The sequence below is a fragment of the Notolepis coatsorum genome (assembly GCF_963971535.1).
Source record: "Notolepis coatsorum genome assembly, chromosome: 13".
NCBI lineage: Eukaryota > Metazoa > Chordata > Actinopteri > Aulopiformes > Paralepididae > Notolepis > Notolepis coatsorum.
The window spans coordinates 41,222,489-41,237,755 of record NC_140177.1 but is presented as its reverse complement, the minus strand read 5'-3'; the positions used below and the strand labels follow the sequence as shown (position 1 = coordinate 41,237,755).

The 15,267-nt window shown below is 45.5% G+C and overlaps 1 protein-coding gene across 1 annotated transcript; it reads right to left on the bottom strand.

Moving 5' to 3' along the window:
* Positions 1 to 2,957: 2,957 nt before the first annotated feature.
* LOC311239340 (protein crumbs homolog 1-like) lies at positions 2,958 to 14,136 on the bottom strand (the record flags this gene model as incomplete). Its single annotated transcript, XM_084327646.1, has 10 exons — positions 2,958 to 3,222; positions 4,374 to 4,496; positions 4,670 to 4,711; positions 4,825 to 5,743; positions 7,357 to 7,522; positions 7,695 to 8,245; positions 9,854 to 10,825; positions 13,108 to 13,358; positions 13,466 to 13,604; positions 13,947 to 14,136. The coding sequence occupies 10 exons, from the start codon at positions 14,134 to 14,136 to the stop codon at positions 2,958 to 2,960; spliced, it is 3,618 nt and encodes a 1,205-aa protein (XP_084183772.1).
* Positions 14,137 to 15,267: the final 1,131 nt, after the last annotated feature.

Genomic DNA, 15,267 nt, shown 5'->3' with positions numbered 1-15,267 from the left:
AAACAAGTTCTATTTCACTGTGACTGCATTTTTTTATTTCATTTTCATTGCAATACTGGCAGTTAGTTCACAATGATATAATTATGTTAACTACCGCAATATTGTTATTGTTATTATGGACATCGACCTACAAAATGCCCCTTTCAGTGCAACATTTCCCAAAGTTTATTGTACATCTTCAGCTTACAGATCAAGTATTGTATGTACAGTATGCATATTCAGTTTTGATAAATACAATTTCTAAATATACAGAAACATTTAATTAGATTGTTTTATCACTGCTGAGCCCACTAGAACATGACTGAATGCAAATTTGTCTCGGAGCAGTTACATCACATTATAAAACATGCATTGAATTAGAAAACAATGGCACAGGAATGGCACAAGAACAACCTTATGGGTTTCAGTATGAAAGTCAAATGTACCGTTAACTATTTATATATTACATTTAGCAAATTGAGATATTCCTAAGCAGGCAAATTTGTTCACAACAGAGTAAAGATACTGACCTCATCAATGCACTAGTTATGGTACATTCAGTACAATTGAATGCAGTGTAGTACATTCATTGCATATAATAAATAATCAATGTGTAAAATATCCATGTAGTTCTGTTGTTGGCTTGCATGATTCTTGAGTTATAGTAGGATTATGTGTGGTGTGTGTTTTCATATTTCCAGAAAGTAAGTTAAGTCCCATGTTCACCCTGTTCACCTTCCTATATGTGCCCAGGTCCTTTTTATAGCTCCCTTCCATAGTTATAGGGAGTGTTTATAGAGACAATGTTGGTAATCAGCCAAGATAATTGCTAATGCTTTCACCCTGAGAGCCCAGTTGGGATGAGCCTTAATCCTGTGTATTTTGGAAATTACCCAACAACCAACTAGGCTGCAGTAAAAAACTAAAAACCAGATTTACAAACATCAACATAAAGACAGAAAACACTCATCATAGACAAGCTGGATGTGGCCAATTACTTAAACATTTTCTTTACAAACATAGCCACAACACTGGTTAATAAACTACCCTCCCACTCTGGGCATTTTGGGGTAGAACACATCCTAGCCTTCTACAAAAACCTAGGGGTCCGCAAAGACGACTTCAAACTCGAAATTGTAACGAGGTGGTCAAAAAACTGAGCGCCCTACAACCTAACAAGGCCACTGGCCATGACAAGATCCCCTCCAAATTCCTCAGAGACTCAGCAGCCACCATCACCCCAGTCATCACCCACATAATAAATCTCTCCATAAAACAGGGATACGTCCCCAAAGACTTCAAAATTGCAAAAGTGATCCCCCTGCACAAAAAGGCAGCAAATTAGACCCAGGCAACTACACCCTGTTTCTATTCTTACCTCCATCTCGAAAGTTATGGAAAAAATTGTCTACGAACAGGTCGAAAAGTACCTTGCGAGGAAAAAAGCCAATCTACGAATTCCAATCTGGCTTCAGAACATCCCACTCCACTGACACATGCCTTCTCTATTTGAACGACCACATCAAACAAGAGGTGGACGCAGGCAAATACTGCGGCATGGTCATGCTGGACCTCCAAAAGGCTTTCGACACTGTCAATCACTCCATTTTCATTTACAAGCTAAAAGCAATTGGTTTTGATAGTCGATGAGCTGGATGCAATCCTACCTGGAGGGGAGAGAACAGATGGTGGAGGTAAACGGTACACTGCCCCCCCCCTCCCAGTGAGCTGTGGTGTTCCACAAGGAAGCATACTAGGACCGTTACTGTTCCTAATTTATGCAAATGACATGTCATCAGCTTGTGACTGCAACTTGTTCCTGTTCGCGGACGACTCAGCCCTGCTGGTCTCTGACAGGGACAAGTTGCAGGTTGAAAAAGCCCTCAGCTCTGAACTCGGCAGAATCTGCACATGGCTCGCTGATAACAAACTATCATTACACCTGGTCCATTCTCTTTGGATCAAATAACAAACTCAGCAAGGCCAACAGCTTCTCTGTTACAGTGGGTGACAATATTGTCAGAAGGAAAGACGAAATTACCTACCTGGGTTCCATCCTATAGGCAAATCTTTCCTGTGACAAAATGGCAACCAATGTAATAAAAAAAAAAGTCAACCAACAAACAAGATTCTTGTACCAGATCTCCTCTCTGGTAAACAAGAATACCTTGAAGACTCTAACAGGAGCACTCATTCAAGGGTACTACGACTATGATTGCACCTCATGGTACCAAAGCACCTCAAACTCAAAGGCCCTAAAAACAAGACTACAAACATCACAAAACAAACTGGTCAGACTACTGCTTGACCTTACTAAAACCCACCTCACCCCTGCCCATTTTGACAACCTAGGATGGCTTAGAGTAGACGACAGAGTACAGCAACTTGCAAAGGGCCTGGTCTACAAGATACACTACACCACTAAGATACCCATGTACATGTCAAAATACTTCCCAAAGGTCAGTGAATTCCACGACCACAACACCAGAGGGAGTTCCACAAATCATGTTCAACCCAGATTCGGCTCACACAAGGGACTAAACACAATTATGCCACAACAATGTGGAACGCCCTACCCACAGCCATAAAAGAATGTGAATCCCTATCCTCCTTCAAAACCGCTCTCAAAGAGCACCTACGGGTGGCTGCAATTCTAAACTGGCCCCTGTAAATGTCCAAACCCACCCACTCAACCCCCTCCAATGTACAGTTTCTTCCCCCTCAAATGTATATATTTTTTTTTATGATCTCTTTCTCTTAAACAGTACTGTATATTTGTATATATTATCTTGTATGTCATAAATGTCTTGATGACACAGTACTGTATATCTGTATGTCATAAATGTCTTGATGAATTGAAAATGGAGGACCCTGATGTAAACAAGACGAAAGTCTTTTTCTGGTCTGCATCCCCTTAACAGTTGTTTGTATTGAGCCGTACTGTATTGTACCCATTCTGCAATCTGTTAATAAAGTTTTCAATCAATCAAATCCTCGTATTGTTCGAAGCCCCAATCAATCTCATTAAGCTCCTCCACGTGCATGATGAGGTAAGACAGAACATGTATCCAACCCTGCCAGAAGCACAAAAAGATGTACACGTAGAAGTCGTTGTGGTCGATTTGGCAGAGGTGGCCTCTGTGAATAATGTTACACACACACTTAAAGCTGTTGTGGTGGTTGAGGCAGACCCCTCCGTTCTCACAGGGGCCTGCCCTGCACTCGTCTACATCCTGCTCACACCTAGAAAGCAAAGTAAAGAAAGGAGAGGGAATACGACACGTGTTTAACAGAAGGCATCATTGCCCAGCAAGCTTTCAAAGTGCCTGTAATGCAAGGCAGTGAACCCTTAAAGGAACATGCTAACATATAACAAATGTGCTTTACCATCTTCTCCAGAGTCAGACAAGAAGATGGATACCAATTTCCTCTCTGTGTGCTGTAAATTAGCCTAGCTTAGCACAAATTAATTGAAGTGGATATGGACCAGCTAGCCTAGCTGTTGGCCAAAAACGCCTCCCGGAGTTTTAAGCTAGGCTAGCTTGCAGCCGGATCACTTTCTACTGAACACACAGAGAGGAGATTGGTATCTATCTTCTTGTTATTTCCCATAATGTTGGTGTGTTTCTTTAACGGCTCCAAGGGATGCTGGCTCTGAGCTCTGAGCTTCTTTGGTGATGTGCATGTGTGAAGCAAAGGGGCTTATGAGTGTATGGCTCTTGGAAAGGGATCCAAAAAGACAATATTGCCTGGTGAAAATAAGCCAATAAATGCTTCTTCTAGAGAGGAAGGAGATGACAACTCAGGAAGCATAAGAAAGGAATTTTGGTAAAGAGATTTGGCCACCATACCAGCCAGAAACATATCTATTACTACATTAACCTGTTGGAAGTGCCAGAGATAAAAATAAATAATAATAATAAAAACACTCACCTGTTATAGCCATTGGCAGATAAAATATCCCAAGACTCATAATGAGCTTATGTATTTATATATATTTTACATAATAAAGGCTCTGTGCAACACAGCTTTGCAAAATGTAGGCTTATTGTGCAAGACCAGAAGTGGTTTTGTATTGAGCCTCTGTTACTTAAATTTGTGAATCTCTTCTCCTTTTGCCACACATATTGGTCCAGTGTGCAGATTCCCCTTTTGCTATATATTGCATGATATATATATATGTTCAGAACATTTTTAAAGATACACAATGAAAGAAAAGAAATACAGCTACAAATTAGAGCGTTTCATTTAAGATCTTTTTATGTTTTATCTTTTAAGATGATTTGGAAATACTGAATGCTATTATTGGTAGAGGAGACTGTATGTTGTTTGTAAACTTAGTACAAGCCTTATTAAAGAGGCATAAGGAGGATTAAGTGAAGTGATCTACCTACCATTGGCCTAGGAAACCAGGAAGGCAGTCACAGGTGTTCTCCACTGTAGAGCAGTTCCCTCCATTGAAGCAGCGGTAGTTCCGTTTCGTACCCAGGCACTCAGACACAGGCAATTCAGGAAGTCTGGAAGTAAACAAAATACACAATAAACACAATAAAAGTGTGATATAACCAACATTTGATGGCCTACAATCTTGGATTGTCGATTTGGATTTACTGTATAGATTCAGTTTGTTTCAATTTAGTAAATGCAAGTAGCCTACACAAGGTTAATTTTATGATGTAGTGGTACTTACGGAATAGTCTCAATATACCACGGGATTTCTGGAATATTCTCTCTGTGAAAGAATGATTTAGATATCAACACCCAAATGTAAAATGTAGAGATCTACACCAATGCATTCTGGGTGTGCTACTGTATTTGATGTCCATGTCATTGATTGAAACTCACTCGCAGTATTGGCCTGTGGTGTTCTGGGGACAGAGGCATGCGTAGCTCTGCAGGCCTCTGAGGCACGTAGCAGCCTTGTTGCATTTGTTGTCCTCACACATATCCATTTCGCTCTCACACTGGCCACCCCTGTACCCTAGCTCACACGCACAATCATATCCCTCCGACAGGAAGGTGCAGTTGCCATGGACGCAGGGGCTGGAGGCACAGCTGTCCGCCAAGTCTCCGCACAGCGGACCCCTCCATCCGGACGGACACCTACACTGGGATAAATCAAACAGGTCGACACACACACCCTGGTTCTGGCAAGGGTTGGGTTGGCACACGGTGGCTCCCCAGCAGCCATGTCGAGGTGCTGCGGCGCTCGTTCTCCTCACAAACTGCTCCTCCTGGGGCCGGGGCAGGATGAGTTCCGTGTCACTGTGGAAAGGCAGAGGAAGCCCGCCGATCTCCACGGGGCCCAGACACCCAGCTAGATTCCCGCCAGCTTCCATGCCCAACCCCCCCAGGAAGATGTCCACTCCCTCCCTCAGGAAGTCCAGGTTGCCAGTGCTAGTGTTAGAAACATGGGTCCCCTTTCTGCCTCCGTCCAAAACCATGATCCACCTGGAGCTCCGGAGGGCCTTGTTCTCCATGCTGAGCTTGACGGTGTGCCACTCTCCGTCACTGATTGGACCTGGGCTTTGTGCGGTTAGCTTGGGGTAACCCTCGTTGCCCCCGGCCTGTAGCTGGAGGAGCAGGTGGGAGTCCTGGAGGGAGATGGTGATGTAATCTGAGTCCTTCTCTGCGTGTAGCAGGGTGGCGTCGGCCTGCCTGGTACGGAGACTAAGGACAACGCTGGCGAGGCCCTGCTTGATCTTCCCGTTGCCTCGGTAGGACAACACGCCACTGTCGCTCCCAAAAGTGATGTTGGCCATACCTGGAGTAGAAAGGTGGAAGAGACCGCTTTATAGGTGCACTCTGTAAATTCAAACTTTCTGAACACCAAAAGAACTTTCCAACTGGTTGTTTTCACTCGCATAATTGACCTATCTCATACCCCATCCTCTTTTCTTGATCCCCCAATCGCAACTGTGGGCGGGGTTTGAGATAGGTAATTTTTTGTATTTAATGTACCAAATGTCATAAATAGAATGCTTGCTAGGAGGGACATACTGTAAAATGGCCAGCGCAAAAGGGTTTGAGAGGGGTTAAAAACATGGTGGAAAAACATGGTTTATTTATTTTTTCCATTTATTCTACTATATTTCTGCCCGGTATTTCAGTTGGTCCAGGGCTGAATTCCAAAAAAAAAAAAAAAAGATCACTCATCCTGGCTGAAGATCCAAGATAGATAGGATGAGTCTATAAAGACACAGTGACCGGGGACAAATTCCGTTAGGTAACACTGTGTCTTCCACGGGGCCCTTGAGGGTGAACCTGTGACATCTCTCCAGGGGGCCTCATCGCTTGAAACGTTGTGGCAGGAGACTTAATCCGACCAGGGATTATCACGTCTTAATGGAATCCTGTGTTGGATCTTTGTCTCAGCTCTGTGTCCTCACTTAATTAACCACACTGTAATTAACCGGTCCCTATTTTAATGGATACACCCGGGGGGTTAGACTGTAGACACTCCCTTCCATGGCTACACACAATAGAAACAGGCTAATATAGTAAGCTACACTTATATACACAGAATTCTATGTCTGACATTAATCCTATTACTGACCATGTCTTTTCATGCTCATACCGGGTAATAGTGTCAATCAATCAATCAATCAATCAATCAGATTTATTTATATAGCACATTTAACATGACACGTGTCAACCAAAGTGCTGTACAGAGGGTAGATACATTATAGATACATATAGACAACAATCACAACTCCGTTTTATGGGAGTGCACACAGGCAAGCACACAGGAAAACAGGTCATGAGTCAGTGAACGGGAAAGGCTAGTAGGTAGAAGTGGGTTTTGAGCCTAGATTTGAAGGCATCTATCGAGGGGGCAAGCCTAATGGAGGTGGGGATGCTGTTCCACAGTGCAGGGGCTGCGACAGAAAAGGCACGGCCCCCCCTGAGCTTGAGGTTAGACCTCCGGACTGTCAGGAGCCTCTGATCGGCTGACCTGAGGGACCTGGTGTTGGAATAGGGGGATAGGAGGTCTGAGATGTAGGAGGGGGGGTGACCATTAAGGGCTTTAAAAACAAATATGAGAACCTTAAAATCTATCCTGTAGCGTACTGGAAGCCAATGAAGGGAGGCAAGGACAGGGGTGATGTGGTCTCTCTTGCGGGTTCCGGTCAACAGTCTGGCAGCAGTGTTTTGTACCAGTTAACCAGGGAAGACTGGTTGATGCCTATATAGAGGGAGTTGCAGTAGTCTAATCTAGATTAAATGAAAGCGTGGATAACGCTCTGAAGGTCTGCAGGGGAGAGAAGAGCTTTGAGTTTAGCAATGGTGCGTAGTTGGAAAAAACATGCCTTTACCACTGAGTTCACTTGTCTGTCGAAGTGTAACTAAAAGCAGCTATTAGGCCGAAATACTCACACTCAAAGCCGTGGGGGAGGCCACGGCAGGCCGCAGTGGAGGGGCATGGAGATAGCTCACACCACTTTAGCTCCTCGCACTGGCGCCCTGCGGTGTTGGGGGGGCAGCTACAGGTGAAGTCATCCCACATGGAGTAACACACTCCCCCATTCAGACAGGGGTTGACCTGGTGAGGAGAAACCGATATGAGCAATGCCTCCCAATCAGTCAAAGCACAACATCATTGTACCTCCGTCGTCATCCTCATCACAGAGCAGGGATAAACAATCTATCAGAAAGGGTGATGTTGATATACTGTAACAGCATTGACAGAGAACTGATTCTGCGTTGCCACTTACAATGCAAGCGTTGTCACTGTTGCATCCTTGCGCGACGTTCACAAGTTGCTCCAGGCTGTATGACCCCACTGGGGTTGCGATGGGGTAGAACTGCAGCGGTTTGCTATGAATCCTCAGGTCCTGGATGCAGCCTTTGAAGTAGCCACCAAACGAAGCTGAGGCCCTCTGGTCCGGCAGGCCCCCGACATAGACCAGATCCCCGAATTGGACCTGAGCAGGTCTAATGGAGACAGAGCCCTGGATCTGGGCTGAATGGAACAGGACGGCCTTCTCTCCCTCCAACACGACGGTCACCAGGTGGAAGTGGCCGTCACTGACCACGCTTTGGCCCACAAGGCTCTCAAAGTTGTTGACCTGAACATTGACCTTGCCCTCCTCCAGCCAGAGGCGGAGGTACTGGCTGGTGCTGTTGGCCAAGACGAGGAGCAGGCCTGTGGGCTGCCGCGTGCGCAGGAACATGGACACAGCCACAGCCTCTCTGGGGTGGTCATCCAGTGAGAAGACAGCGTAGCTCTCCAAGCCTTGGTTTCCAAACCTGGCAGTGATGTACTCTGTGTGCAAGAGAGACGGCCATTGTTGTGTTGTTATCATCATCATCATCATCATCATTAACAAAGTGAAGCTATCTGTCTGTCTGTCTGTCTGTCTGTCTGTCTGTCTGTCTGTCTGTCTGTCTGTCTGTCTGTCTGTCTGTCTGTCTGTTCCAATGATGAAACAATAGACAATTCCCTCTCTTGGTTCAATAATACAGTTCTATTGTATTGTATTATTTTCTTTTTCAGTTAATTGAAATGAAGAGTTGGCTGAGGGTGGCCTTCTACACATGTCTACGGTGAATGGCAGGTAAATCTAAATCCTTAATGACGATCCCTGGTTCCTGAAAGGGAAGGTGTTCCATGTCACCAACTGAATCCCACGTCACTGTGTGGGTGAACTGTAAGTTCTATTTCTAATGGCCCTTTAAGCTCCTTTAAATGTCCGCTGGCTAGGTTTACCCCCTGGGAGCTAGCCATTGAGTTCAATTCAACTTTGAACTTGGGTTGACCTGCAAGTAGAATGTCAAATTCCTGTCTTCAAATATAAATTCTACATCTACAGAAATTATATTTTAGATTTCAAAATGTGTGGACCCCCCCCTGCCCCCCGAAAGGGAGACTCATAGACCCATTTATTGACCACCCTGAGTGTCGGAGGACAATCAACTACACGTTACATACGTGTCCCCTCCTCCTATGTGTCCCCTTCTCATACATGTCCCCTCCTCATATGTGTCCCCTTCTCATACGTGTCCCCTCCTCATATGTGTCCCCTCCTCATATATGTCCCCTTATCATATGTGTCCCCTCCTCATATGTGTCCCCTCCTCCTATGTGTCCCCTTCTCATACGTGTCCCCTCCTCACACATGTGTCCCCTCCTCATATGTGTCCCCTTCTCATACGCGTTCCCTCCTCACACATATGTGTCCCCTCCTCATATGTGTCCCCTTCTCACACGTGTCCCCCCCTCACACATGTGTCCCCTCCTCATATGTGTCCCCTCCTCATATGTGTCCCCTTCTCATACGTGTTCCCTCCTCACACATGTGTCCCCTTCTCATATATGTCCCCTTCTCATACGTGTCCCCTCCTCCTACGCGTCCCCTCCTCCTATGTGTCCCCTTCTCATACGTATCCCCTCGTCCTATGTGTCCCCTTCTCATACGTGTCCCCTCCTCCTACGTGTCCCCTTCTCACACGTGTCCCCCCCTCACACATGTGTCCCCTCCTCATATGTGTCCCCTCCTCATATGTGTCCCCTTCTCATACGCGTTCCCTCCTCACACATGTGTCCCCTTCTCATATATGTCCCCTTCTCATACGTGTCCCCTCCTCCTACGTGTCCCCTCCTCCTATGTGTCCCCTTCTCATACGTGTTCCCTCCTCACACATATGTGTCCCCTTCTCATACGTGTTCCCTCCTCACACATATGTGTCCCCTCCTCATATGTGTCCCCTTCTCATACTGTACGTGTCCCCTCCTCCTATGTGTCCCCTTCTCATACGTGTTCCCTCCTCACACATACGTGTCCCCTCCTCACACTATGGACTTCTCTTTTATTTTCTTTTTATGTTACAAAATGTCACAGAACATAGTTATTACACCCTGTTCCCTTCTTACCCTCTGCACAGGTGGGCCCCTCGTATGGTCTGTGGCACTCACACACATAGCTCCTCCAGCCCTGGCTGACGCAGTGTCCTCGGTTCCGACATGGCCCCTCGTCGCACTTGTCTTTGTCGCTGCAACCCACGGTGACGTTCACCTGGGTGGGCGAATCTGCCGGCATCATGGCAGGTACCACCAGCCGCGAGTCCACATACATGTCCAGGAAGCATCCCAGAAAAGCAGTGGGGGGGTCGGCCTCATCTGCCGCTTTGTCCGAACCCCAGCTCGCCCCCACAGCTCCTATGAAGAGGCTTTGGCGGACCGAGCCTGGCTCGGGGAGACTGGACACGAGCTCAAGGTGGGGGGTCACTGCGCCGGTGTCCCTGGCACATCCCCTGCCAGTGCAGAGCAGCTTGAGCAGGCTGACGACGCCGCCCAGTGAAGCTTCCACTGTGTGCCACCGGTCATTAGACACATACATCGGGAGTTCCTGGACCAGTGTGCGTGACCCTTGACCTCTCAGGCTGCAGAGACGGATACGACCGTGCATCAGCTCCACGGTGAGGAGCAGGTCGTCCACCCGGCTCTGCAGGAGGGTACCGACGGGCCGTCCCGTCCTGAAGCTGAACGTGACGTTTAGCGGAGCCTCTGGGCCTGGAAGCTGAGTCTCTAGGTACATGTAACCACGGGACTCAAATGAGAAGACGGTAGGGGTCTGGCATCTTGGGCCCGTGAAGCCAGCAAGGCAAATGCATGTGTAAGTGTGCTGATCATCTACAAGTAGGGGAGAGCATATTCCTCCATTCTCGCACTGGTTGTCATCACAGCCCAGAAGTGCAACTGTGCAGGTCCCCCCACCATACAGGCGCCCATTTAGGCTCCGTTGGGAGCAAAGGCATCTGAAACTTCCTTTTTGGCTCTCACATATGCCACCGTTTTGGCACGGTTGATGTTCACATCCATTGATGTCCTCATCAGAGAACGTGCCTGTGAGGATTACATTCTATTATATGTCCTGCTTTTTAAACAGTTTAAAATAAAGCTATTTATATTTCAAACCATGTGACCTATACAGTAAACTGCTATACTATATAGACTGCAATACAAACAATGTTAGATGCTTGCCAATGCCATCAGAGTAGAGAAAGAACAAAGATCAGCCTTCAAGTAGATCAGTCAATCATTTTCAATTGTACCCAAATATTTGAGTGTAATTAGCTTTCATATTGCCTCACACTTAAAGAACATGCCACACTCTCTGTGCGTTCAGTAGAAATCTATCTGACTGCAAGCCTAGCCTAGCTGATGGCCAAAAACACCTCTCCCAGAGTTTTAAGCTAGGCTAGCTGGTCCGTATCAGCTTCCATTAATTTATGCTAAGCTAGGCGTCTTCCTTTAAGTTCCTTTCCTACCAAATAGGTGTCAAAGAGTGAATGAAGTATGAAGAAGGCTGAGGCCTAATACAATACTTGGTGTACAGTTAGCTACACAGTCATGCCACTTGTCCCAGCAATGCATGATGGTCATCAATATATAATATAATATGATAATAATAATAATAACCATCATCAATATATCCAACATGCACTTTGCTGCCTAATACAATAATCGTCAAGACATTAGAGGAGTTGAAAGGATTACCTGCACAGAGCAACCATAAAATCCAAATGTACAAGTTGAATCTGAACATTGTCCTTGACAAGTCCTCCAGACCAATAGAAATCTGATTATGTGTCCATCTTTTCCCGCGGAAAGGTGGGAAATATGGTTGTGTAAGTAGCCATCCTCTGTTTTGCTTCCCCATGCACGCATTGGCCGCTTGGTCTAATGCCCAGGGGCGCTGCTGACCAGATAGGTGGGATTAAACTAATGCACTTACAATGTCTTAGACATAACTGTTGACCAGGGAGGCGTCAATAGGCTAATTTGAGCCACAATCACCTTCACTAGACAGAGTTGTCACGTAGACTTGTATAAGAGACTGGAGCCTGCCAAGATACCTGAACCTGGAAACAAGTGATGCAACAGGTTAATACAGTGGCTGGTGAATGGATACAAGGAGGGATGACAAACAAAAGGTGCACAGGTCAGATTCAAACTCAGGGTCAGTAAAACAACAGTCTGAAGGCGAATTTAGCCACAGCTAACCCAACAAATCTGGTTAGCACCAGGGAATTGGGGGATGTGCAACAACAAATAGCCGCACAGGGTAAATCTTGGACCACTCTTCCTTGGCTGAATGAGTGGCACATTCATTCACAGTTCAACATCCAATACCAACATATTGCAGAGAAGAACGCTACTTAGCTTGGGAGAGATCAAGTGAGGACATATCCCAAGCCAAGGCATTGAGCTGGTTTTGCTATAGTGTAGTTGGATTGGAAGTAGTTTTATTTTTATTTTAAATCTTTATTTCAAACATGTAAATGAATACAAACAAAATAAATAACTAAACAAAATCAAAACATAACTCAAACTAAATAAATAACTAAACAAAAGCAAAACATAACTAAATTTACATGTTTGAAAAGGAGTAGGAAGAAGTATACACTTATTTAATCCTACCCCTTTTCCACTACTCAAATGAGTGTACTAATTTAAAACATTTCAAAACAAATATATATATATATATATGCAAAAAGAATAAATAAAAAACTATATATGTAAAACATGAAAGAATAAAATAAAAATGTAAACACCCGTGAATATCAAGTCCCTTCCTCATCCCTGTACCTCGTGAACATAATTTCCTTATAAATCAGTTTGAATTGTCTCATATTTGGACATTGCTTTAGGACCACATTCAGACTGTTCCACAGTTTCACTCCACATTGAGATGCAGTGTCTTCTCATGGTAGTGCGTACACTAAGAACTTTTACATTGAGTTCTCCCCTCAGATTATAACCCCCTCTCTATCAAAGAACAGTTCTTGAATATTTCCTGGAAGTACATGACCTTTTGCTTTATACATTAATTGTGCCGTTTTAAATGCCACAAGATCATTTAACTTTAATGTTTTTTACTTTAAAAATAATATGTTTGTGTGATCACAATAGTTGGCCTTAGTGTTGACAAGGCTGAAGTACTGTCATTGAAGATACGGTATTGTTGTGAGACGTCGTCATGGAACCAGTCCGTCAGTCCATATCTCCCTCCTGGTTTTAAACCCCAGGTGCCGACCCATTATGTCATCAGAATCCTATAGGGAAGCTTGAAAGAACACCAAATTGTAACGTTGGGACAGACGGGGTCCTACTTCAGTCCCAACCACAGTAGATGGAGGTGCTGAGCACAGGGGCTGTGTACTGGGGGTAGAGAGATGGGGCCACATGGGCTGTGTACTGGGGGTAGAGAGATGGGGCCACAGGGGCTGTGTACTGGGGGTAGAGAGATGGGGCCACAGGGGCTGTGTACTGGGGGTAGAGAGATGGGGCCACAGGGGCTGTGTACTGGGGGTAGAGAGATGGGGCCACAGGGGCTGTGTACTGGGGGTAGAGATGGGGCCACAGGGGCTGTGTACTGGGGGTAGAGATGGGGCCACATGGGCTGTGTACTGGGGGTAGAGAGATGGGGCCACAGGGGCTGTGTACTGGGGGTAGAGAGATGGGGCCACAGGGGCTGTGTACTGGGGGTAGAGAGATGGGGCCACAGGGGCTGTGTACTGGGGGTAGAGAGATGGGGCCACAGGGGCTGTGTACTGGGGGTAGAGATGGGGCCACAGGGGCTGTGTACTGGGGGTAGAGATGGGGCCACAGGGGCTGTGTACTGGGGGTAGAGAGATGGGGCCACAGGTTTTGAGCTTGGAAATTCAGTTTGTATTAACATTGCTACAGAAAATGCAGAGGGGCCTATTTAGAATGGTTATGTTGCCAAGTTAGAAAAGGCCTAGGGGTATGATTCTCGCTTTGGGTGCGAGAGGTCCCGGGGTTCAAATCCTGTGACGTCCACTTCTAACAATGAGTCCTTTGATGGCTGTGTAGTCCTATCCTGGATCCACAAGTCCTATTGCAGGTAGGACATGTAAATGTTGTGGTAGTGGTAACAGGAGCTGCAGGTGTATTCCTCCTGAGTCTCCTCTCCTGGCTGTCCTTTCCTCCTCCATCATACGGGTCCCATCCAGGCATTGCCGACGCCAGGTGTCAGCAGCAGCATCCTCCAGGGCCTCAGGTCTGATTCTGCACTTCCTTAACGTGGTCTTCAGCTGGTCTTTATAGCGCTTCTTCTGCCCTCCAGCAGAGCGTTGACCATGATGTAGGCCATATAATAGCACTCTGCGAGGCAGCCGGTTTGAGGGCATCCTTACTACATGGCCCAGCCATAGTAGCTGGTGCTGGGTGATGGTTGCCTCAATACTCCAACAGGATGCGCTGAAGGCAGCGTATGTGGAACTGCTCTAGGGCCCTGATGTGGCAGCTGTAAATTACCCAGGATTCACAACTGTAGAGGAGGGTAGTGATGCATTGCAGACGGCTTGATAGACAGAGATCTTCATGCAGAAATGGAGATTTTTGTTCTGAAAGACCCAAGGCCGGAGTCTACCAAAGGCAGCTGATGCCTGCTTGATCCTGTTCTGGACCTCATTGTCAATGCTGTTGTTTTCACATACATACATACATACATACATACGTAACGGTTGTCATATCGTCACCTTAAACTTCGATGCCCCGAGGGAGTTTCGAACCGTGGTCTGCCGCACCGCGGGCTACAGCACAGACCACTATACCAAGAGGTGAATTCACTGCTTTGTAACTTGTCTATGTGTCTTTTAAGGGTGAGAGTGAGTTTAACCCATAGTACCGCTACTCACCCCAGTCACATATGATCTTTGTCCGATGATGTAAGATCGTATGATTTAAGGGAGGACATACCTGTTTAAACTTGTCATTTGATCAGCTGGTCTTGAATGTCTATAAATATCAATGTTATTGTGAAATGTCTTACTTCTTTCCGGGGAACCGGCCGGAGATCCCATTCTATCTTTCTATTCTGTTGTGAACTACAGTACTCTAATTGAATAAAGTACTAGTTAATCTGATTAAGTCCAGCCTCGTCTATTTTCCTTAAAGAAGCTCCATTCTCCTTCATTAGCTAAATAAAAGCCCTCATCTCTGAAATTGTAATTCAATTTGAATTGAAATTTAATTCATGTCTTATTCCCATACTTTAAATGTATGTAAAATGTTAATTCAGTAATGGAATGCTGCTGGCCTTTATACCTGTATCACTGTACCTATTAATAATACTACAACTACATCTGATACTGTACTTGTGCTGTATGATGACAATACATTTTAATCCAATCTAATCAAAACAATTATAATAATAATTTTCTACCACTTTGTTTTCATAATCATTTAAATAATTTGTCATATTGAGTCACCTGTTACATTACAGAAACATTCTTCCCATTTCAGAACCATCCAACATG